This window comes from Hemiscyllium ocellatum, chromosome 15, assembly GCF_020745735.1.
Source record: "Hemiscyllium ocellatum isolate sHemOce1 chromosome 15, sHemOce1.pat.X.cur, whole genome shotgun sequence".
In the NCBI taxonomy this organism is placed as follows: domain Eukaryota; kingdom Metazoa; phylum Chordata; class Chondrichthyes; order Orectolobiformes; family Hemiscylliidae; genus Hemiscyllium; species Hemiscyllium ocellatum.
The window spans coordinates 33,362,556-33,389,531 of NC_083415.1; the positions used below are offsets into that span (position 1 = coordinate 33,362,556).

At 38.9% G+C, this 26,976-nt stretch overlaps 1 protein-coding gene across 4 annotated transcripts in view; it reads right to left on the reverse strand.

Annotated features, from left to right (window-relative positions):
* LOC132822743 (extracellular sulfatase Sulf-2-like) overlaps positions 1-26,976 on the reverse strand; it is a 309,760-nt gene that overhangs the window by 96,928 nt on the left and 185,856 nt on the right. For all 4 annotated transcript variants that reach the window (XM_060836041.1, XM_060836038.1, XM_060836039.1 and 1 more), the window contains 2 exons: positions 11,507-11,746; positions 2,290-2,441 (listed from right to left, as the gene is read on the reverse strand). In XM_060836041.1, the coding sequence (XP_060692024.1) occupies positions 2,290-2,441; positions 11,507-11,746 (392 nt within the window). The remainder of the gene's footprint in view (positions 1-2,289; positions 2,442-11,506; positions 11,747-26,976) is intronic.

Consider the following 26,976-nt stretch of genomic DNA (forward strand, 5'->3'; position numbering starts at 1 on the left):
TGCACCTGCCAACAATGAGAGTTAGATATTATCAGTTTTTTAAGCAGTGTAACATTTTTAATTCATCTGAGCATGCACTTCAACACTGGTCGGATGGATATTTTTGCAGCAACTTGCTACAATATAGTGAGGGTAGATGAAGTTAGTATGAAAGAACTTAATATCTTATTTTTCAACTTGTGGGTTTCCCAATGGAAAATTGATTGCTCTGTAAAATTGTGGTAGGTTCAGATCCTGCTAAGCAATAATGCCTGTTTTCCTTTTGCCGTTTGTTCAGTATTTATTTGGATTGTTAATAGTTCCATTAATTTGTTCACTGCTAGAGTTAGAGTTAGTTAAATAAATAGTTTCTTGTTGATTTTAGAGTGAGTGTCAGGAATTTATTTTACTTAACCACTAGATGTTGCTAGGGAAATATCATTGCTGGCTAATCTGGCATTTACTGGCCACCCCTAAAACCAACCAAAGTTGATGTGGAGTGATTTATTAAACGGAGGACATAGGTGCACGTACGCATCTATAGTGCTGTTAGGAAGGGAGTTTCAGAATGTTGATTCTGGGACAGTGAAAGATACACAATATACTTCTAAAGCAAGAATGGTGAGTGGCTGGGAGGGAAACTTGCAGGTGGTGGTGCTCCTGTGCATGGCTGTCAAGGGGAGATGGTTAGATTCCTCTTGGAGATTGTCAATGTCTGGCAGTTGTGTGATGTGAATGTTGCCAGTATCATCTCAACTTTCAATGTAGGCCAGACCTTGCTGCATATACACATTACTTCAGTATCAGAGGAATGGCAAAGGTCCAGAACATTGTATAAAGGTCATTGATGAAGCAGGATGACGATGGTTGGCACTAGGACACTGTGTAGGAATACATTTCAGTGGGGACATTGGATGTGGACATGATAACAACTTTGATGTACATAATTCGGTCAACCACATATTTTTCCATCAATTCAGTGTAACAAATGTGTCTTTAAGAGGGATTTGTTCTGACCCATTTCTCTTGGGGACGAGTAGCAAACCTGGTGATGAGGTATCTGCTTCATGGGAAGCAGAATAAATGACTTTTTTAAAAAATTAGACAAAAGAAGCATGAGTGGGTGAAGTCAGGTTCATTCAGACCAGAGTTTTTGTTTTTGTTTTCAGCTGTTGAAGTTGGGGTTTTTAAAGAGTTGAAGCTGCTAGATACAACTTTCTCTCTGCTGCTGCAAGAAGCTCGAGTTCTCTCTCTACTACTAGATTCAGGCTTTTAGTTTTTCCTCTCTCCTGGGCTAAAGAAGATCACAAGTGATGGAAATCTGTTTTACTATATTTGACATGGTCAGAAATATGTTCGTGGGATACTGCTGTAGTGGAACAGTTCATGAGTTGTAATTAAATACTATATTATTTTGCTAAATATTTCAATGAAGCTAAGGCATACAAGTTATTTTATTCTATTTTAACTGTGGTATAAGAATAAATTGTGTTGCTTAAAGCTCAGTAATTTGACCAATCAAATCACATCTGGAATACAGAGCTGTATACGTGCCTTTAAATATGTCAAATGGTAGGGTTTAGGCGATCTCCTGGATATACTTTGAGGGAGTTTGGTCCATTCCATAACATCAGCATGATTCTTATTACCATGTTTCCATCTCCACTTCTGTTCCAGTTTAAAAACTACAAAAGTGTGGAGACTGGATGTAACTGATCTCATTCCAAGTTCTATCTATTTAGATAGTGTGTTCGTGTTCAGCTAGAGTGCGTTTCAGGAAACACATGCTTCAACGGCAGTTGCAGTGTTTAAACTAAAAGACAAAAGTATCTAGTGCAAGAAAATTTCATCCCATCCAGCAGCTCAGTTTCACATGTAACATTATTCAATAATAGTTACTTAATACTGAATTTGACCTAAAACATTATGGTGCATAAAGGGTTAATTGCTCCTCTTAGACCTTTGTGGGGAATTAAGAATTTCTCTGTTTTGTGAAGATGGTACATCCAAAAGGTTCTTACATGTGAAATTCAGTTCATTTTCCTTGTATTTGTTAAGAATCTAGCTGAGAGTATTCTATTTTGTATGCTAAATAGTAATTTTGGCAACTTTCAAGGTTGTTTTTTCATAGGATTAATTCAAAGTCACAAGCGTGTAAAATGTTTAAGTGTGATACAGAAAATTTAAGTCACAATGCTATATACAACTGAACTCTTAGTTTTGTGTGAAGTGTATAACTCAGCAAATCATTGTCTAAGTCACTGTTTGAATAGGATACTGAACCGCTAAAAGCTAGATATAGACAAGTACCTTTGAGTAGTCAAATCCATGCTTCTCCTTTACACCATTTCTATTGAGTGTGTAATTGTAAAACCGAGAATTCTTTACTAATCCAACCCACTCACGCCAACCAGGTGGAATGTAGCTGCCATTGTACTCATTCAGATACTTTCCAAAGAAAGCTGTAATACAAAGAAAGGAAATTAAATAACATCCAAATCAAAAAGCTGTACATTGACATTGCTGAATTCAGCAACTCCCAATAACAGAATAGCAAGCTCTCTTTTGTTGATCAGTTCACTTTTTTAAAAATAGAAATGCACAGAGGTCATGAGTGGTTCTCAAGTCTATTAATGTCGCATGGCAACTAGCGACAAGGTAGTGTACCCAGACGAGCCACTAAAGAAGTTTGGTTTTTCTAGTGCTTCAAGGAAGTAAACACTTTCACAGGCTCCCAGTAGCCTGATTTCTGACCACCGGGTGCGAGGGAGCTGTGGACTCATTCTAAGCTAACTTTATGAAAGGCAGCTTTTTGAAAGAATATTCTTTTGTAGTCTGATTTGCGAACGATGGATTATCTTCGGAATCCAATTTGTGTTTTGGGTGGTGGATGGGGTATCGAATGATCTCTTGTTTGGACTGAGCAAGAATGCCAATTTCCTGGCAGATTGAACTCAATAAGTGCACAAAATACACCTGTAGCCATGCAGGTGTCCATCATAGCTGAGCAACTGGAGTGCCATCCTCCAACCTTGTACAGTATGGATGGGCCAGTATTGAATGGTCCAGACAAACATTTCCAGTACGTATGCATGCTCATGAGCCATGACCCTTCAGTCTCTGGTTGACTTGCACAGTAACCTGGCCTCCTATCTCAAAAGTAAGACCAGGTTTTATGTAATCTACCAAAGAACAGAAATTGAGGGGTGAACTTTAAACACCACCAAATGAAAAAAAGGTAGGCAATCTTCTTTCTGTAAGTACTCCATGATTCATATGTACAGCCCCAACAATGAATAATTGTTTTAGTGTGTGAGCAGATAATTCAATGACATGTTGACATGAAACAACTATTCAAAAATCTCCCGGGTCAGAAGATAGTCCTCCAATTCGGAGAGTTGAACACAATTGCGATGTTAAGAAGGAAGCGGTTGATCAAGACCAGGTTTAGGCCATTTTGTTTTCCAAAAAGGACTTGCAACACTGCTACAAAGTTATCCATATTCACATATAAAAGGGGAGGGCACATGCAGTAAAAATACCAGATTGCTTGGCAGTTTGTATTACAGTCTTGCTCAGTGGTCCTGTGAAATTTGGATAGGAAGCATTAAGAACCCGCTGTCATTTCTGATGAAATAAAGCAGTGGTGATTGGAAACTGAAGTGTCATCTATTCAAAAATTCCCAATTCCCTTCACCCACCCCCTTCCCTATCTATGTAATGCCAGAGCATGTTTGGAGAAATCCTGAGCCTGAAAGCTTCAACACAGCAGGAGGCACTGGGAAGTACAGCTAATCAATTTGTTAAACACACCAAAAATTAGTAGTTAAAGAAAAAACAAATGTACTGCTCAATATACAAGATACTATCTTCAATTTTCAAAGCAGTTAAATCATAAAACAGAAGAAAAATGAACAATAGAAGGTGGATATAGCTTTTGAATAGTTTTGAAAGGCTTTACATTTAAAAACCCGAAATTCTTATAGATGCATGCAAACTCAGGGTTAATACTTGATAAAATAACACAAAATTGCCTGATTCAATTCATCAATGGCAACAAAATGGACAAAACTCAATAAACACTAAAACCCTGTAATGCAACCACCTCACTGGAAACCATGACATTTCTATGGAAGCAAAGGCACACTGCCCTATATCTCAGAGGTACATAACCTGGGAGTACCTTATTTTTTGTAGCTCTTAAGATAGTTTTTAGTTTTGTATTGTGGTTGATAAATAAAAAGATATTTTTCAGTATTTTCAAGTATGTAAGTTACATTCTGTGGTTGAATGGGAGCATGAATTACGCAGGTGATATCATTAACATTATCTTCTGTCTGAACAGAGTGCTAATCTTGCTTAATGTACTGAAGTGAAAATTTCTGACCATTAGGCAGAATGTGTGTTGTGGTCTGTACTTGCAGGTGGTGGATACCAGATCTCACTATCCCAGTTCAAATTGCAGCCTATTTGATTTTGTATGCATGCCAAAAGTAAACTGTAGGTTTTGTGAAAAACTCAACTGGAAACAGATTCTTGATTAGAGAGGGGGCCCTGACCCCAATTTCATTAAATCCACAGGTGGTGCTTAATTTTAACAAGAGCCATAGAATTTTACAACTGTGTTAGGCCATTATTCCCGGTCTGATTTCCCGAAGGCATTATTAATTTAGTGCCATTTTCCCATACCCATTTGAAATTTTATTTTTGGAACATACAGTTACTTTCTAAAAGCTGTTATGGATCTTTCACTACTTGTTGCTAGCGATATGTTTGTGTTTTAAGAACTCTTAGCTGGAATTGTTCTGACAGGATAACACTGCGACCTCTCAAAAAGGCAACCCTGCTTCAGCACACAGTGTAGCACAGATAATTATACTGCCCACAGCACCAGCTAAGTGATCGCCATCCACTGAGGCTGCCATCCTGTGTAAGGCTGGAGGTCTGTTCCCTGGAGCAGTTGATCCAATCAGTGGACCTGAATTTAGCAGCACCACCAGTGGTGGTTATTGCTGGGACTGCGCCTACAAGATGAGGGTATGCTGAATTTTTGCACTTACGAAGTGGAATAAGTGGGTTTAGGGATAGCTGGAGAGGGCTCCGTGAGGAGTATGCCCTGCAGTTTCTGTCAGTAGGCAGCACCTCTGCAGCAGGAGTGGCCATTGCTGGCTGAGAGTCCTCCATGGGTTGTGGAATGCTGGAACGGTGGTCCCACTCATGATAGCCCATCGGGCAGCTGCTAGATTTCACCAAGTTTTCTCTCAACATGGCAATGTCCAACACCCACCAACTGCTACTGGCAAAGGGCCTGCAGTGGCAGGAAGTGGCCCTTAATTGGTCATTTAAATGGCTCAATTGAGCTCCAGGTGGTTGGACTCATCTGTGATCTCCCCTGCAACTGGCAAAATTACACAGCAGAAGCAAGATTTTTTTTCCACACTTTCTTCCACATTGCTGTGCCATATTGCCACCCTGTTCCCAAAGGACGTAAAGTTCAGCCATTAGTGTAAAATCATTTCTCCAATGCCTCTTTATGTTTTTATAAATGAGGGTTCGTACATGCCAAGTCATTGACCAGTCAAAATAGTTTCACTCCAGTTCCTTAATAAAAATCCCTTATAATTTTGTAAACATGGAATATCCTCTTCACTTATTCTTTGAGTAAAAAGAGACCTAGTTTCTCTAATAGAAAAAGAGAAAGTACTGGATAAATTCAACAGTGCTGACAGCATGGCATTTGAAAAGGGGTGCCATATTTGTAATTCTCCAATCCTCTGGCACTAATGCAGTATTTAAGATAGATTGGAAAATGACGGCCAATAACCTCCAAAATTACCAGCTTTACATCCCTCAGCACACCTCGGTGCACCCCACATTGTCTGTGAATTACCAACTTTATAATATTTCCTTCAGCAATTTTTAGCTGTCGGATTCCTCCAAATATAGAATCCTTCATTACTATCGCTTTCCAAACTTTCCTTCTGCTCCTGTATAGCTGAACTAGCCATGATTCTGTGAATGAATTTCTTGTTGTAATTCTCAGAGGAACCATCACTCTCCAATCACAAAGAACTTTGAAAATGAAAAACCTGCCGTTGGCATATCTCAATGCAAACTTCAGTAACTCACTACTTCATTTATTAATAATGCTTAGCTATCAAGACTTGGAATGTAAACATAATAAACAGTGGTGCAGTGGTTAACACTGCTGCCTCACAGCACCAGGGTCCCAGGTTCAATTCTGGCCTCAGGTGACTGTCTGTGTGGAGTTTGCACATTCTCCCCATGTCTGACTGGGTTTCCTCTGGGTGCTCCGGTTTCCTCCCATAGTCCAAAGATGTGCAGGTCACGTGAATTAGCCATGCTAAACTGCCCATAGTGTTAGGTGCATTAGTCAGAGCGAAATGGGTATGGGTGGGTCGGAGTGGACTTGTTGGGCCGAAGGGCCTGTTTCCACACGGTAGGGAATCTAACCTAATCTAAAAAAAACCTTACGCTGAAGCAAAAAAAAAGTGGTTTCTATTTGTTTTTATTTCACCACAAATTAATAGTAATAAAAGCACCTTGTAAAATTCAGCTAAAACTTTGGAATGACAAACGCACCATTTCAAGTGGTCATCTCTATGATTTTAAAAAATCACACAACACCAGGTTATTGTGACAATCACCTGATGAAGGAGCGTCGCTCCGAAAGCTAGTGTGCTTCCAATTAAACGTGTTGGACTATAACTTGGTGTTGTGTGATTTTTAACTTTGTACACTCCAGTCGAACACCAGCATCTCCAAATCATCTCTATATAGGGAAGAAAACAGGACTCCTGGTATTTTAGCAGGGTGTGCTTCAGTAATTGTCAGCTCATTACTGTTATCTTTTAAATTCAATGGCTTAAGAGAAGCTTTAAACTTTTGTGTGACGGTAAAAGAACCAAACACTCTGTGGATAAATTCTCAATGCATATCAAATACTCAATACATGGAATCAATAGAAATCCCAGCAGGGGCTCAATAAAATCTAAAAGGAGGAACTGAGCATCGAATTTTAAACACAAACTATAATACAATATCAACGGGATAGCTGGTAAAAGTCCACATATATTGAAGTAACTTCAGATTTTTATTTCGAACTTGAAACCATTAAAAGATTTACATCCCCCAATCTATATAGGATCTGCTTAAAAAATTACATTTTTAATGGTATGAGAGACTTGTGCAAGAGTAATAACTTATTTTTCTAAAAGACTGGTGTCTGTTTTATACTAAAATAAGCAACTACATTAGGTCATAGAATACATCAGATACTCTGATTTTATCCAATTTCTTTAAGAGGATTAAGGTTTCCCATTATTTAGTCTCAATATAAGACAAGAGCTTGATTTTAAAAAGTGACCACAGTGTTAAGTTTGGTGATGTTGTAATATGACACTTGAATTAGGAGCAGGAGCAGGCCATTCTGCCCACTAGTCTGTTCCATCATTTAAAACTATAAGAGCTGGCAGGATTGTGGCAGCAACTTCCCTTTTTTGCCTAACCCTGAAAACTGCTAACTTGCTTGTTAGTTACATCATACTGTATGATGTAACTAATGGTGAATGAAACAAACATGGTAAGATAAGGCAACACAAAATTTTCATTAATATTTTTATTCGATAAACCATGCATATCATTAGTCCTTAATTTAGTTTTTGCACTGATCCAGATCTGCATAGATCTAGACTCTCTAAACTTTTGGTTTTCTAATGACTGAGGCCATGTCTCCATGCATCATGTGCTTAATTCAAACAGGGACAAAAGAGCTGAATTCCACATACACGCGATTTCACTTGACATCAAGGCTGCAATTAACTGAGTGTGGTATCAAGCTCGCAAAAATGGGATTCAGGAGAAAACTCTTTACTGGCTAGTGTCATACCTAGCAGAAAGGAAGACAGTTGTTGTTGGAGGTTAGTCATCTCAGCTCAAGAGCATTTCTAGAGGTGGTCCTCAGGAATATGTCTTAAGGGACAACAGTGGTAGATATATGGGAACACCACCACCTGAGTTCCCCTCAAAGCCACATACCATCTTAACTTAGAAAGTTATAGTCATTCCTCTAATGTTGTAGTGTCAAAATCCTGGAACACCTTCCCTAATGGCATGGTGGGTGTATCTACACCAAATATACTGTTCTGTTTCAAGAAGCCAGCCCACCACCACCTCTAGTATGACTGGAGATAGACATTAAATGCTGATTCAAGCAGCAACACCATCATCCCATATTTGAATTTAAAAAGAAAGCTATGTGCATGCAAACTTACAAAGAACTATGCAAACCTTATCCTCTGTAAGCAACCGTGCAAACAAAATTAAAGGAACTAAGTTGAAAAAATATTCCAAGAACAACAAGCAATTATTAAAGGTAACATTGCCCTTAAGTCACAAGAAATAATACTTAAATTACAGTAAAAAATTTAGTTGACTACTTGGAACTGCTTTATAATTATAATATTACAATTTAAAAATACTTAGATAATTAATTTCTGCTCACTTTCAGGCTCCATTTTTCATCATTCCTCTCTTCTGTTCGCATTTAAGTTTGTTTCTATTATATTTACTTCTATTAAATTCTAACAAATATAACTCATTTCAGATCTCCAATCTAACACTTGCTTAAAGTTTTGTGTCTCTTTGTTCTTAACTCCAATTTTTGCAGTGGGCCACTAACTGGAAAACATTTATTTGGCACAAGAGTGTAACTGGCTGCAAATTCTATTCCTTAAGATAATTAATTTCCAGAGAATAATGATCAACATGATCTGATTATACTGACTACGGGATCAATCTTAAGATACCTTTTTATGACAACTTAACGAGAGATGTTGCAGGCTACATTTCACAAAAAGATTTGAACAATTATAATTTTGACTGTTTTTCAAACAATGTTCCCATTTCTCAAGGAGTATTTTGGATGGGCAACAAGTGCTGGTCTAGCGAGTGATACTTCTATCCTATGAAAAAAAGCTCAATATCAGACAAACTATCAGTTCTAAGGGTGCCCGTGCCAATTCTGCATCATACGCATTGAGCATGAGAACTTAAACACAAAATGAAATAATCTCTTCTAACTTGGATACATTTTGACAATAAAGACACTACCCCAGTTTTCCCAGCCACCTCTTCCTTACAGTACAAAAAAAGTGACCCTTATGCCTAGAAGGGTGATTAAAACATGAAACTCACTAACACAGGGAGTTGTTGAAGTGAACAGTATAAAGCATTTAAGTGGAAGCTGGTCAGGCATTGAGGGAGAAGGGATTGGAGTAATACAATGATAGATATAGATGAGAAAAAAATGGGAGGAGATTCAAGTGGAGCAAACGTGCCAGAGTGGATGGATTGGGCTAGTGGCCTGTTCCTGAACTACATGGGCTATGCAAAATTATCGTTCCATTGTACAGTAAGAAACGTTTACTTACAACAGAATATCAAATCTGTTTGAAAGCCAAAAAAGGTCATGTTTTTTAACCTTTTGTTTAAAATTAGAAAGGTTAGATGCTCACCACATATCTATAGGGAGAAAATTGTACTGCAATTGCTGTCTAGACATGAAAGATCTGCTAAACATCTGTTCTCCTTTTAGCAACACAATAGATTTTCATGTGGTGTGTTATTTACAGATTGAACTTAGAAACTAACATTCTTCAGAAAACCTTGTCAGAGCTGATTTTTTAAAAATCAAACTGACACTGACCCTCTGATTCCACGAGTCTCAATATTATTAGCCAACTTTTTATTGGGTGTTCAAAAGTCATAGAAAGACAGTATCTATTGCATTCCATTCATCAAAAGATTTGATTGGGATAGTCAAACCTGAACTGCCTTTTTGGGAAGGTTTATCCTGATCCTTGATTAAAAATGATTTTAAAAATGGAAATTGAATTATATGGGACATTACAACTGATACTCATCAATTCTGCCCTGAATTAAGGCAGGGGTGGGAAGCTGTTGGAGAATGAGGGATAATGAGATCATTCACAAATACATCTTACAATATGTATGGCACAGGTTAGCACTTGTCCTACTGGAATGCATTTTAAATTGGCCTTTTCATGATGGACTGAGAAGTGGGAAGTGTGAGAAAACATGATCAGGAGAGAAACCAGATGGCTTCCTGCTACCATAGAATACCACCAAAGGCAGGAATGGTAGTGGTTTGGCCAGCTGCTGACTGGAGAAGGGCATTGAATCCAATTAAGCATCCATTAGTAGACCTTGGGAACTTTACAAGTCTCAGATTGGCACCTGACCCAACATGGTTATTCCGCCAGTTACATCCAGGTGCCCTCCTCAGCGGGTTCTAATTTCATGAGACTCCATAGGACAAGGGTAGGACCTGGTGGAAATGATTGCCTCACAGTACCAAAGACACCACTACAGATTACCCTGGATGTTGCTTATGCATCCTTCGAGAGTGCCTCAACATCAAGATGCCCTAATACTTGCATCTGTCCCTCTATCGACAGTGCTGCTGAGTTGCTGGTCCTCGGGGTCAGCCAGCTACTGGGTGAGATCGGTTATATTGTTAATTGGAAACCAATCTCAGTAAGTGTCTCTTAATTAATCTGTCTACAGTGGAGCTGAAGCCACTTTGGTCTGAACAACATGCCCATAAGATTTTAGTATGAAAATAGGATCACTGTGAAAATTGTGCCCTTGAAATTGATATACACGGTGTTCTCATTTTCAAACATGATGTTTTAACCAGATTGGAAAAATGTGGAATTCACTTCAGCTTTTGATATTTATTCTCTAAATAAAGAATTATAATAGTTAATTATTTAATAGAGATCTGTTAGCGAAGCTAACTCAAAGCTACATATGGTCCTAAAATCTTGATCATCTGGCTTAAATGTATAGTTATAAGTAGTTCTAGAGAATAAAACAGCATTCAATAGCTTAAGATTCAATCTAACATACATGGATTTATGAGAACGTAACTGTATAGTTGAAATTGCAGTATGGGTGGTTATTTGATAAATTACACCAGTATCATTATAACAGTTCATTCTCATCCCTATTTACATGTTCTTTAGCCATATAATTTTACTAAGTTTAAATAGATAAAACTTTCAGCTAAGCAACTTTTGAACATTCCTAATGAAGATCTTATGCTCGAAACGTCGACTCTCCTGGTCCTCGGATGCTGCCTGACCGGCTGTGCTTTTCCAGCACCACACGTTTTGACTCTGATCTTGAACATCTGCAATCCTCACTTTCGCGTTTTGGAATTTTTACTCAATTAATTCATACACTTCTGGTCATGATTATTTATTTGCTTAAATTGTTAATTACAGCAATCAATGTACATTCCATAAATAATGTTTTAACTTTCTAAGTTCTTTGGTGCTTCCATTGAAATTTTACAACAGTTAAAATGTTTCTACAATCACAGTTTGATTTTACGTAAACATGGTTTTTCTCCACAAAGTATTCAGATTCAAGGTTTATGAAGATCATCATAAAAGGGTTGTAATTTCCTTCAGTAACATACCTGTCCTATAGCCAGTGCTGTTCAGATACACAGCAAATGTCCGCTGTTCATGTGTGGCCTGCCAGGAGGAAGATGAACAGTTCTCATTGTTTGTGTAGGTATTGTGGTTGTGGACATATTTCCCTGTCAGCATGGATGATCTTGAAGGGCAGCACATGGGTGTTGTCACAAATGCATTTGTGAAGTGTGCTCCTCCTTGCTCCATGATCTTCCTGGTCTTGTTCATTACTTCCAAAGATCCTGAGAAGTGCAGAAATTGAAATCATGAATACTCAGAATTAATCTTCTACAGAATTACCTATAAATATTAAGCTTGGCAGGTTTGTGACACACTGATGAGCAATTTTGACTCGGGGTAATACTGTAAAATGTTATGTTTGCATGAGATGGAAATGAAAATGAAAATTGGGACAGATTCAAAAAATGGGTGGCTGAATCATTAGAGCTAGTTTTACATTTGCGTCCAATGTCAACAATTACCCCCGCCCCCACCATACATAACTCTGAATAAGACTTTTATAGAATTTGACACTGTCAAGGGAGTAACTACGATGTGACTTGGATAGAGTCATTCTACAATTCCCATCTCTCACACTAAAAGGAACTTCAGATTATCTTCAAATTACCAGACCAAAATTAGAATTGCAGATGACCCGTTGGATTCAACTAAGTACCAGAGCCCATTAATCTGTTCTATATTTTCCTTTATGTTATTCTGTAATTATACGTAATTGACTGCAGGGCTCTAATTTGTAATTCCTGACAAGATTGTCTGGATATCGTTTTAAGGGAGCTAGGTTCCCCACTGCATTTGCATCACAGGCCTCAGTGATGTGTTTCTTGCCTGCCTATGATCATGGCCCAAGTTGGATGGGTGGCCGGGTGATAGTTCAGCCTTTGAGTTTTAGTCCTCAATGCTTCCTTCAATCTTTCCAATTTCAAATGTCTTTAGGCCCTCTCCCCTCAGCCACACTCCTCATTATCCACTATCTTCACACTTTATCGGTCAGTCATGTTTCCAAAAGGCTCTGCAAATATTATTAATCCATTTAAAAGTACTGTTTTTTTTAGGACTGTTTACTTATGCTTTCACTATATCAACATGACACAAATATTAGATCATGATAATATTCAAACTAAGAGCTTTGGGATTGGAAGAAAAATGTTGTGCCAGGTGTCTGACTGTCTCTGAATTCACATAAATAAGAAATAATTAGTTTTTTTTTAAAGCTCCTGCATGTTTCATCACCATTCTCCTTACTTCAACACATCTCCCATTTTCACCTACTCCCTCCTCCATGCCATCTGCTCTCCACCCTCTACTCCCATTTCACTTAAAAGTGAAATTTTATCTCAACATAATTAAAATGACAAGATCATCAAGACCAACCCATGCCAGCTTTTGATTTCACCTTGTCACATTCATGCCACATCTCTACGTTGCACAGAATTATTTCCATTTTTGCCCAAGTGGCATGGTCAGTGGCACGAGCTCAATGGTTTTCCAAACTTTCTCTCACTTGTCCACCCAGTGAAACAATGGATAACTTTATTGTTGGAGTTTTTGTTAAGTAATTATAGACAAGCAAATCATAGACAAAATTATTGTAGTGATTTATACAAAAATCACAAAACTTGCAGTACTCGAGGCCACTATATGAGCTATATTTGCCCTCACTCTGAAAGAGCAACCCGGCTAGTCCTATTCTTCAGAGCCATCTAAATTCATCATTTTCAAAATTTTGATTTCTTTCAAAAATCTTTACAATGTGTGAATGACAATTATTTAAAATATGAGAAGAGATGTTCCCAAAAGAAAATAATTTATCTGCTCCTCTTCAGTTCTCTATCTAAAGCAAATCCTTGGTAACAACTAACCTAATCATAGCAAAGAGCCAGGATTTCATTACTTTGTGCAGGGCAACTCAGCAAGCACCAAATCTACCTAAACTTGAACAGGGATTTTGGTCCACACTTCAACTGCAATAATCATTCCTCCAGCCCGAATATCTGTAACTTTAAAAAAAACAGTTTGCAATAGCATTTGGAAAAGACATGCATATCACCACAGCTGCTCACTAATAGCCTGGTGAAGGATTCAGTGGTGAACATTCTCAACTACATTGTCTTCTTATCAGTCAATTAAACCTTGTGACCACTGCACTATGTCTACTCAACAATAGTTAAAACCTCACAACACCAGGTTATAGAGCAACAGGTTTATTTGAAACTACAAGCTTTCAAATTAATCTGTTGGACTATAATCTGGTGTTGTGCAATTTTTAAACTTTGTCCACCTCAGTCCAACACCAGCACATTCACATCATTAATCAACAATATGCCAACTTTGTTGTTTCAGAATAGAAAGATCCATCTTAGCAGATGAATAATGCATCAAGCAACATATGCTGTAATCTCTGTTTTGATCATCAGTTATGGCTTAGTTAATAGTACTTCTGTCTTTGAATTTCCAGGTTCAAGCCCTACTCCTGGTGTGTGCACATAAATAGCAAACTATACTTTCTAGTGTGGATAATTCTACACCCTTCAAGGTGCTGTCTTTGAGTGAGTAATGAAGCCGAGGTCCCATTCACTTGCTGGATTTGATGAAAAATAAACCACGACACTATTTTGAAGAGCAGGGATTTATGCTGAAAATGTGTTGCTGGTTAAAGCACAGCAGGTTAGGCAGCATCCAAGGAATAGGAAATTCGACGTTTCGGGCATAAACCCTTCATCAGGCTTATGCCCGAAACGTCGAATTTCCTATTCCTTGGATGCTGCCTAACCTGCTGTGCTTTAACCAGCAACACATTTTCAGCTGTGATCTCCAGCATCTGCAGACCTCATTTTTTACGAGCAGGGATTTATCCCTGGTGTCCAAAAACTATCCTTCAATCAACATCATGAGATTATCTGGTCATTGTCACATATTAACCACATTTGTTTATGTTATTGGAAGACAAATGTTTATGACTATTCTGCAAAGCCCTATGGAAGATGCACTTTTAGAATGGTATAGCAGTGTATAGCAATTAGTCCAGATTTTACTTCTGCCAAATGTGAAGCAACGTTCAGCTGTTGAATGCTTCGGATCTACATTTCTGACCTGACATGTTGAACAGAGAAGCACTTTCTTATTTATGAAGCACACTAAATAAGCATTAGTTAATCTACCAAATGACATATACCACTGCTCACAAACAAGCATACCCAAAGCATCTCTGTGGGAATGCAAGGCCTCATTTGATTGCATTCAAAATCTAATAATTCAGAGAGTTAATATCACTAAGTAGAATCATAAGATGTTATAACGGATGCAGACCATTCAGTCGGTGTCTGCTGTGCCATTTAATGAGGTCATAGCTGATCTCGTAATCATCAATTCTGCTTTCTGGCCTTTTCTTCATAACCTGTGATTCCTGATTAAAACTACACCCATTTCAACTTCAAATATACTTAACCCAGACATATACTTAACACAGCAATAGCACTCTGTGGTAAAGAATTCCACCCTCTGTCTTAAATGGGTGACACTTATCCGGAGATTATGCCTTCTGGTCCGAGACACGTACGCTCACTTGCACGCGCGCACACGCACAAAAGGAGACAACAGTTCCACATCTATCCTGTCAACAATTGAGAATCCTATATGTTGTTTCAAGAAGGTCATCGCGCAGTCTCCTAAATTCCATTAAGTATAGTCCTAAACTTATGAGAGAAATTATGAATTGCTGTCATAAGACAGAGATTCTTTAAACTCAGGTTCATTCTTGTAAACCACCTCTGGACGTACTCCAATGTCAGCACACACTTTCTTAGATATAAGGCCCAAAACTGTTCAATATACCAAATACAGCGTGACCAGAGCCTCATACAACCTCAGCAGCACATCTTCACTCTTGTATTCTAACCCTCTCAAAATGAATGCTAACATTGCATTTGCCTTTCTAACCACCAACTGAACCTGCATGTTACTTAAGAAAATCCTAAGCTAGAACTCCCAGGTTCCTTTGTGCTTCAGATTTTAGAGGCCTTTCCCCATTTAGAAATTAGTCTATGTTTCTATTCTTCCTAACAAAGTGCATAACCTCACACTTTGCCACATTCAAACCTCTAAGTTAAGAAATTAAAACTGCACTGAAAGTACCTTTCCAGCATCAGAAGATTATGGTCAGACAGATGATTAGTTAAGGATTTTTCTAAACTTCCACTTGACTCAAGAAAGCTAAATAATTACATATTTTGACTTAAGAGATTGCACAAAGTTATACACTGCTGTATTTTAGTCAGCAAATAATAAGCTTGCATTATTATAGGGTTCAATATGTTTGCAATACTCTATTTCTTACATTGGAATATCCCTCGCTTACTGAAAGAAATGAGCACACAACACATCATTCACAAATAAAAAAAAGTCAAATATTCAGAAAGACAATAGCCACTAAAATAAGCTTTCCATTAATTTTAAATGGACCTAACCCTAATTAGAAAGAAAGAGAGGAGCTTTGTTTCTGCCTCATTTGGTATTTCTCATTTCTCAAAAATACTCCTGAGCATTTCCATTCGATAAGTTGTTTTGAACAAAGCAATTATTATGCAGAAAAACTTTATAGCCAATTTAAGCAGATCATCCAATATGTCATAATGAGATAACTAACTAGTTAATTTGCTTTTGGCTGTTGTAAATATGGACCAAGTGCCCAGGAGACCCCAATCCTCTGAATAGTGCCAAAAGGTTTTTAATATCAGCCAGTATTCCAGCATTGGTTTAATCTCTCATCTGAAGAACAGCAATTCTGACAGTACAGCCTTGGAGATTCAGCCCTGATCAAGTCCTGGGGAACTGGATTATTTGCTTTAATCTTTGTTTTAAACTCAAACTCAGGAAATACTTGCTATACGGTTCAGATAGTATATTGCATTGACAACAGTTCATTTTGTATAGCATAGAACCCATTCTTGGCTTCAGAATAGAAGTTTTAGAACAACAGCCATAGATGTTTCATATACTACTATCATAATAATGCAGCGCCAAAAATGCATGTAATTTATCACATTTAATTATTGAAGCTATCATGAAAATTTCACATTTGAATTACTCTGTATTTGCTCTTGAGAATAGAAGAAATAATATATTGGGCTCTTAAAAGTTAGCTGAACTAATAACGTTAATATGTCCGTAAATATCTTGTTTTGTTAAATCTTTAATGCTTCAACATAACCATGTTGGATCAGGCATGGTGGAGTGCACAGCTCTCTGGGAACTGCTCAATTGCACAGTCAGACCCAACATTTAGCACTTCATATGTATTACAACCATGCTGGCTGAGTGAGACTGTTTGGATAAAATTTCAATCACCTACAAATGTCTGTCCTAGTCTGTCTTGGACACAATCTCCACCATGAGGCACCACCCTTTAGGCAGACATTTTAAGCTTCAATTCACTAAATTTCTTGAGTTGAACGCAATAAAAAGCGCACAGTTACAGAGCTAGAAGCTGCTGCTAATAAAAAGTTGAGTATTGAGTGAAAAACACTAAGATAAAATGGCTGCAGTTTTTTCCCAATTAGTTCCTGTTCAAGTTACCAGGAACCTGAGGCAGAACTGGGAACTCTTCTAAAAACAATGGCACACTAATGCAAAATCAACAGACTTATTTCACAAATCAGAACAAGTGTAAGTCATCACTATTTTATCAGCTTTGGTTAGGGACTGTGTCCAAATATATTCCACCCTAAATCTCTGAGCAGAATTTTTAAAGCTTTGAAAGTACCCATTGCAGCCCTAAGTGAATGGTATGCATGAACGGTGCATATTCAGCACAAGGGAACAAAGTGAAAAATAATCCATTAGTCAGTATATAACATCATTAACTCAGCTTACAGAAAGCTGTGAACTTGCACAATTAAAAGGATGAGATAAAGAGAGATGGGATTGTGTTAGGAATTGGCTATACAAAGTGAAAGAGAAGAACAAACTCAAAATCAGGAAAGCAATTAGCATATGGAGTGCCGAGGTTGAGAGTCAACAGCTAGAGCATAACAGGGCAAAACAGATATGGCCTTGCATGCTGCTAACAAATATTTCAGACACAAAAGGTAGAATAATAATTACACAGGGAAGGATGCAAGAACTGTGTAAGAGAAGTAACTACATTGTGCAAAAGAAAAGGAGGTATGCATAGCGGGGGAAGCTCACTGGAAAAAGCTGCATCGTTTTGCTCACAAGTATATGGCTAAAAAGTAGTACAACAGGCAGATACAATTGGCCACTGAAGAGACAGCAGTTGGTGATCCTGATGTACATACAACAGTATATATCAGAAGACATTAGCTAATTTCTACTCCTATCAGCCCATGAGTCCACTCCGCCATTCAATCTTGGCTGATACATTTATCAACCCCATTCTCCAACTTTCTCCCATAACCTTTAATGCTCAAGAACCTATCTCACCCTTAAATATACTTGACGACCTGGCCTCCACAGCCATCTGTGGCAATGAATTCCTTAGATTCACCACTCTCTGGCTCAAGAAGTTTCTTCTTATCTTTGTTCTAAAAAAAGGTCTTCCCTTTACTGCAAGGCTAAGCCCTCAGGTCCCGGTCTTTCCTGCCAACTGAAACATCTTCCCAACATTTACTCCATCTATGCCATTTCTACTCTGTGTGTTTCAACTAGATCCCGCTCATCCTTCTAAACTACATCTGGTATAAATCAGAGTCCTCAAACATTCCTCATATGTTAAGCTTTTCATGAATCTCCACTGAAAACGCTCCAGTGCCAGTAAATGCTTCCTGAGATATGGGGCCCAAAATGGAGCACAATACTCCAAATGTGGTCTGACCAGAACCTTATGGAACCTCAGAATTACATCTCTGCTTTTATATTCAAGTCCTCTGGATGTAGATTTGCCCACTGAGCTGGAAGGTTCGCTTTCAGACATTTCATCACCATACTAGGTAACATCTTCATTGAGCATCTGAATGAAGCACCGGTGGTGTAGCTCACTTTCTATTTATATGTTTGAGTTTTCTTGGGTTGGTGATGTTGTTTCCTGTTCTTTTTCTCATGGGGTGGTAAATAGGATCCAAGTCAATGTGATTGTGTATAGAATTCTGGTTGGAATGGTTCGAGGAATTCTCATCAGTGACCCTTTTTGGTTTGTCCTAGGATGGATGTGTTGTCCCAGTCAAAGTGGTGTCTTTCCTCATTCATATGCAACAATACTAGCGAGAATAGGTCATGTCCTTTTGTGGATAATTGATGTTTATATATCCTGGTGGCTAGTTTTCTGCCTGTTTGTCCAGTGTAGTGTTTGTTACAGTTCTTGCAAGATATTTTGTAAATGACATTAGCTTTGCTTGTTGTCTGTATAGGGTCTTTATTCATTAGCTGCTGTTTTAGCGTGTTGCCGGGTTGTGGGCTACAATGATGCCAAGGGACCCGAGTAGTCTGGCAGTCATTTCCGAGATGAATTTGATGTAGGGGAGAGTGGCTAGGGTTTCTGGACGTGTTTTGTCTGCTTGTTTGGATTTGTTGCTCAGAAAATCGGCAGATTGTGTTCATTGTTACCTGTTCTTTTTGAATAGATTGTGTCGGTGATTTTCCTCTGCTCTGCATACTTCCTCTGTGCTGCAGTGTGTGGTGGCTTATTGAAATAATGTTCTAATGCAGCTTTGTATGTAGGTATTGGGATTATGGCTTCTGTAGTTCGATATTTGGTCCACATGTGTTGTTTTCCTGTAGATGCTGGTTTGAAGTTCCCCATTGGTTGTTCACTCTACTGCAACATCTAGGAATGGAAGTTTGTTATGGTTTTCCTCCTCTTTAGTGAATTTTATGCCAGGGTGTTATTGATGGTCTTGAAGGTTTCCTCTAATTTGTTTCATTTTCTGATGACCAAGGTGTCATCTACGTAGCAGACCCAAAGTTTGGGTCGGATGGTTGGTAGAGCTGTCATTTACAAAATACCTTGCAAGAACTGTAACAAACACTACAATGGACAAACAGGCAGAAAACTAGCTACCAGGAAACATAACCACAAAACAACATGACCCACTCTCACTAATATCCTTACATATGGATGAGGAAGGAAACCACTTCGACTGGGATAACATATTCATCCTAGGACAAGCTAAACAGAGACACGGACAAGAATTCCTGTCGGAACGCTACTGTCAACAAACACATGGACTTGGATCCCAGTTACCACCCCTAAGAAAAAGAACAGGAAATGACATCACCACAGGAAATGGCATCACCAACCCAAGAAAACTCAAACTTATAAATAGATAGCGAGCTACACCACTGGAACTTCATGTGGAGGCTTACTAAAGATTTTACCTAGTATGGTGAGAAAATATCTGGAAACAAACCTTTCAGCCCAGCAAGCAAACTATCCAGAACCTCATTCTGGATCAGTGGTGCTGGAAGAGCACAGCAGTTCAGGCAGCATCCAATGAACAGCAAAATCAACATTTCGGGCAAAAGCCCTTCATCAGGAATAAAGGCAGTGAGCTGGAAGCATTGAGAGATAAGCTAGAGGAAAGTGGGGGTGGAGAGAGAGTAGCATAGAGTACAATGGGTGAGTGGGGGAGGGGATGAAGATGATAGGTCAGGGAGGAGAGGGTGGAGTGGATAGGTGGAAAAGGAGCTAGGCAGGTCAGACAAGTCCGAACAAGTCATGGGGACAGTGCTGAACTGGAAGTTTGAAACTAGGATGAGGTCGGGGAAGGGGAAATGAGGAAGCTGTTGAAGTCCATATTATTGCCCTGGGGTTGAAGTGTTCCGAGGCGGAAGATGAGGTGTTCTTCCTCCAGTGGTGAGGAAGCGGCGGTGAAGGAAGCCCAGGACCTCCATGTCCTCGGCAGAGTGGGAGGGGGAGTTGAAATGTTGGGCCACGGGGCGGTGTGGTTGATTGGTGCAGGTGTCTCAGAGATGTTATCCAGAACCTCAACCTGAGCTACAAATCTTCTCAAACTTTTATTTTCAGAGGACGTGAATATCAATGTCATTATTGCATTTGCTTCCTGCAAGTTTACCTTGAGATAATCTTGGACTAGAACTCCCAAGTCACACTTCAAATTTCTAAATTTTCTCCCCATTTAGAACATAGTCCATGCCCCTTTTCTTCCTACCAAAGTGCATGACCTCACACTTCTTTGCCTACTCTCCTAACCTGTCCAAATCCTTCCGCAGCCTCCCCGCTGCCTTAAATGTTACTTATCCGTCTATCTAACTTTGTATAATCTGCAAATGTAGCCAGAATGCCCTCAGTTCCTTCATCTAGATCATTAATGTATAAAGTTAAGAGTTGTGGTCCCAACACTGAGCCTCGCAGAACACTACTTGTCACCGGCAGCCATCCTGAGAAGGATCCTTTTATCCCCACTTTCTGCCAAACAGCCATGCTTCAATCCATGCAAGCACCTTGTCTCTGACATCACGGACCCTTAGCTTACTCAGTAGCCTCCTGTGCGGCACCTTGTCAAAGGCCTTCTTGAAGTGCAGGTAGGCAACATTCATTAGCTTTCTTTGGCCTAACTTGCTTGTTACTTCCTCAAATACATATCATTTAATAGGTTGGTTCAGTCAACTCAACAGATGAGACGTGGTTTGTGATTGTTGCCATGAGGACTGCAGGAAAATATCAGATAGTAACTTGTATATTTTGCAACATCACAAATTTCACAGACCAATGCAAGTTGGTTCAACATAGCGATCCAAAAAACTTATACCCTCAAAATTAAGGTTAAGATGATACGTTGCATTGTACTTGTGTTGAGAGGACAGATTACTTTTAGTCTATGGCCATAATAAGGAAAATGATCTGGAGTTTCAAATCACAGAGGACAAGAAAATGCCACTCAGTGGAGCAAGTCTAAAAATTAGGCCAAGAGAGATTTGCAATGTATCACAGCACATGCAATTATTGACCATGAAAAACATATTGGATAAATACAAAATGTGTTCACAAAGTTAATATGTTTTCCAGAAGACTATGATTTGAAGTGGATGAGAATGCAAGACCAATTCAGCATCTGCCGAAAAAAGTTCCAGCTGCTCTTAAAACCAGCCTGGAAAATAAGATGGAAGAGCTGGAAAAGAATATTCTAGAAATCATCAACTCCTACTGAATGGATTAGTAGCATCAAAGCAGTGAAACAATCTGGAAAGTTGGGATTATTCATTGAGCCAAAAAAATCTAAATAACATCCTAAGAAATCTCACTACGTCTTATATTGAAGGAATGTCGCCATAACTTTCAAAGCTAAAAGTCTTTAGCTAACTAGCTGTGAAAGATGGTTATTGATAAGTGAAGCCAGATGAAAACAGTAGTTTTTAAATGGCATTCATGACACCCTTTGCGAGATATAGGTGCTTTTTGGCATTTCCATTGCTGCAGAAGAATATCAGTGCAGTCAGCATGAGATAGTTAATGATCTCTCTGTAATGGATGATTTGCTAGTTTATTGATACAGAAAAACAACACAAGCCATTGTTGATCCAATCAAAATCTAGAGTAACCATTCAACAGTACATGTCTGATGAAGCTAAAGTTGTACATGAAAAAATTTAAAATGGTCAAAGTGAAGTACATAGGACACATTCTGACAGTATAAGGACTTCACCCAGATGCTGAAAATGTGAAAGCTGTAGTAGTGATGTCGTGATCAACAGTGCAACGATTTGTTGGATTCATCAAATATTTGGTTAAATTCTTGCCAATTTTGTTGTTGGAGTGCACACCATCACACAAAAATGAACATGCACTGGTATTAGGGCATAGAAAAAAACATAGCAATCACTAAAATCAACCACCTATTGGCAAAACATTGGTGCTGATCTACTGTGATGTAAATAATGAAGCCACTCTGTGGAGTAATGCAAGACAGGGTACCTTTGTATTCAAGATTCTAACACCAATAGAAAAACATTATGCCCAGGATCAAGGAAGTGCATTCAACCATTATCTTTGCTTGTGAACAGTTTCATCACTATCTACTTGGAAGGGATAAAATGACAGTTGAGTCTGACCACAAGCCACTTGGAAGCATTTTTCTTGAGCCACTGCCCTGTGCTCCAAAGCATTTACAAAGTATCTTTCTCCAGTTACAGAGAATTAATCTTTATGTAGCTTACAAACAAGGGAAGCAGTTACACATCGCAAACATGTCGTCAAATGTAGTCCTCCTGAGGAAGAAAGTTGAAGATGATGCAATAATGAGAGAGACCTTCCAAATTCAACATGAGACAGAAGGTCATTGTGAGCTGGAAGTCATCAGCCCAGCAAAGACACTAAAGGTAAGAGACAAGCATCTTGCTCAAATCAAGCAAACTATCCGACAAAATACAAATCTCCAACTATTACAGGGTAGAGTCTGTGCTCTTAGCTCACTGGCTTTTCACGTATGTAGTCTGATTTGGCAAATTATAGGAGGGAAATCTGGCCGTCAGTCATTTTTCTCCTTGGTTCACAGGGTTTGTTTAATGCCTACAAATTGAATTGCCCATCCTTTGATTTTTATCTGTTATTTCTTTCTTCCTCCATGTAAAACCTTCAGAAATGTTGAATACTTAATTCATATTTTTAGCTTTAAGATAATATGAAATAACACCCAAGTGTGCCACCATTCATTTTACATGACGAGTTCTTTAGATTTTAAAAAATGCCTGCTCAGCTAAGCTCCCTGCTCCATGACCAAAATGTGCAAACAATAAATTCTAACTATAAAAATGAACTGAAGGTGCAAGGCCAGCTATCTATATTGCTTATGTGACATATGCATAATGTATTTATAATCCTGTCAACTCTGTAACAAGAGCACAAATACACAATACACTGGATTCCCCATAATGGTCTGTTGCTATATAGAAAGCTCTCCCCCATGTATAATTTGTGAGAAATTGATGACATTTCATTGCTCTGGGATTAACTGAATGAGTCTGAAGACTTATTATAGGTTTAGTAATAAGTGAATGAGTTGGTTAATATTTTTGCAGTGTTTCAAAACATTCCAACAACATTAAAATGCAGAATCCATTTTTAACATTTCTTCAAAATGTATTACTGTGATTAAAGAGATCTTCTTTCAATGCAAGATAGGCTCAGGTCAGTTGACACCATTAAATAGAACTAAAATGTATGGATTGTATTACTGTGAAAAAGGGCAGAATTTTATTTGGATCTGAAGTAGTACATAATACAAATATAAATGAATTTGTAGATTATATACAACATGCTGGTCATGTTGAGAGTTAATTGTTTGACTTTCTCGGCATATTGATTGATGTTTATTCAAAACTACTTGCTATTGGCAACTGGACTAACAGGGTCAATTATAACTGTTGTAATTGTGGGGGCAACAGAAAATGAAGAAACTGTACTTGATAGTTGTGAAGGAATGTAAAAGGAATAATGGAGGACAAGGGAGCACAGAGAATTGAGGAGGAATGTGCAAGAGAAATGGAGGAGGAGAGTGCCTGAGGGATGTGGATGAAACCCAGGTAAGAAAATGGGGAGGAGGAGAAGGAGCAAAGAGTACTGGAATGGAGGATGAGGAAGACTGAGTAATGGAGGAGGAAGTAGTACAAGGACTGAAGGTTGATGAAAATGGATGAGGAAAATCAAATTATGAAGATTGGAGAACAAAGTGGATTTTGAGGATTGTGAAGAATGGTGGAGGCTGACCGCACATTGGTACACAAGAGTATAGTATCAGACTCTGGATGCTGTGAACAAAACCCTAGGTCCCCATTGCTCAGCATGCTTCCCCAGCATGTCATCACTCTCTTACTGAACAGTGGAGAGATCCCTTGCCCAGAATTCTGAAATAAAAGCTACGAGAAATACCAAATCCAGAAGAGCTTCAACCAACGACACTAATACACAACCAATTCACCCTTGTGCATTCTCTTAGTGCCCATTTGCAGGTGCTTTTACTCGGCCTAGTGCTCCAACGTAACACTACTTCTGTGACAGAATTCTTCAACCAGCCATGTTGGAATCAGTTGGGGAGACTGCAGATGGCCTTGCAGGACACTCACGAATAATTAGACATCAGTTGTGGGCTGTGTTATCTAGGCATGGACAGGATTAGTTTAAGTTGGCTGGCTGACAGGCTGAGTATCAGTGGTGGGAGGACAAATACTGTTGTCCTGAGAAAGTGCATGAGATTTGTGCTCGAGAGTCACTGCAGCTCCCCCAGTGCAGGACTCTGCAATCCCCATAATATATTTCAGCACAGTGACAGTCACTCCATTTATTACCAATACCAACTCCTGTATGCTGGTCAGGATATATTAGCTTGAGACAAAAAAAACGCAAGTGCTAGAATTCAAAGTAGACAAACAGAAGGCTGGAAGAACACAGCAAGCCAGGCAAATTCAGGAGATGGAGAAGTCAATGTCTCAGGTATTAACTCTTCTTCAGAAGTGGATGTAGGGGCAAGTGGAGCTACAGATAAAGGGGTGGGGGTGATGGGACAGGGAGAGTAGCAGATGTGAGGTAGTGATAGGTGGACACATGTCATGGGTATGATCTAGTTGGCCGATGGAAGGGATGAATCCAGTTGGTAGCTGAGGAAAAGGGTCAGTAGGTGGAAATGACAGGAGGAGGAGGGACTAGAAAGGGAGTTGTGGGATGGTTGGGAAGGTTATTTGAAACTGGAGAAACCCATGTTGAGCCCTATGGGCTGTAGGCTGCCCAGGCGGAAGATGGGGTATTGTTCCTCCAATTTGCAGTCTGATTCACTATGGCAATGGAGGAGGCAGAGAATGGACATGTCGGAGGGGGAGTGGGAGGGGGAACTGAAATGGATGCTGACCAGGTGGTCAGGCTGGCTGTTTCGGGCCTGGCCCTACTCAAAACAGGAAAATTTGACTGTCAGCATGGTGACATGCGTAATGTGCACCCTACATCCAAACAGCAGTCAAGATGCACAAGCTGAGAGATGTGGGCAATGTAAAGTGCACAAGTATGAGGTGTAGCAATGAAGAAGAGAATTGATTAGTGATACAGAGGAGTGATAATGATCGAGTTGGTATGTCGAATGGAGCAGTACGTGAAACTAATTTTATATAGTTTGCAAGAATTGGTGTGTAAGGGGATGCACTCACTGATTTTGACCACTCATTTGAAGTCACTAAATTTGTTGCAGCATTACATTCATGACCATGGCATTAAACTGTTGACATCCAGTGCCATAGTCATCTCATCATGCCACTTGAACAACCGTCTGGAAAGCTTCCTAGGGGAAGGCAGTCTCTCTCCCTCTTGTACCCTGCCCCCTTCTGTAATGGCAGCCTAAATCCTGGAGGCATGCTCTTTTGTGAAGTTGCACCGTTATCATCCTGCTTGAAGCTTCTTCCAATATTGACGGCAGGTAGAATGCAATTTCCTTTCAAGGAGTACAACCTAGCTTTAAATATTGCAGCTTAGCTTCAATTAATATTTGCCTTGAACCAAAAGCCACAGACTGAGACATGTAGTCACTCAGTATACTTAGTGCTCGGTTGTAAGCAGCACCAGTGTGCATCATTTCATCCAGGCTCTGGATAATTACACATCCTGATTCCTGTGCATGAACTCAAGGACTATCCAACTTTCCCCTTAAATTCTTCTCCTGCTAATGTTGAGAGAAATTTTCACAAGATACAAGGATGAACTTGTTTTCATTATTCAATAACTCAGTAACTAGAGGGAATACATTATCACCAAAAGAATAAATTCAGTAACGAATTACTGATAATGAATTATGCAGTAGATGGGCAATATGGGGTTAAGTGGATAACCCATTTCGTTAGCTGTTGATAAACACAATTTTCTCATTTTGTGTTTTGTAAATATTTCATTTTATATAACGTTGCTTCTTATAATATATTATACAGTAATATTGTCTGTTTTTGCCAGAGCAACAAAGCAACATTGCAGTAATTGTCTTCTTCAAACACTTCAGGCAATATGAGTAAAACTAGTAGTTTTGCACTTTCACAGAAAAACACTGGAATCCTGACTTCAGTGATCTGGGAATTCCAGAATATCCTATATGTTGTTGGCAAAAGCAGTAAGTCTCATTATAGTTTAGTTAGTTGGCACAGGTCAGTACTTTGCCACACTTACTAGGTATGTGAAGCGTCTCTTGGCTCAGAATTAAGTCATGAGTGAAGTCATGAGAGAAACATTTGGACTGAACTCAATGTCAGTCTATTTCATCATTTAGCTGAACAGACTACTACTAAGCAGAAGCATTAAGATGCACTAAATTTGTACACTGCAACAATTAAAAAGGGACAAGTAAAGACAACAAATAATAGTGCAACTGGAAGCAAGGGATAATATAAAACAAACCAACCATTTATGCCCATGAGATCAAATGGCTGGATATTTTTTGTTACTAACCAGTTGGCTAACTGGTAGAAATTCAAAAAGGCAGTAAACTAGTTAATTTTATTACAAAATGCCATG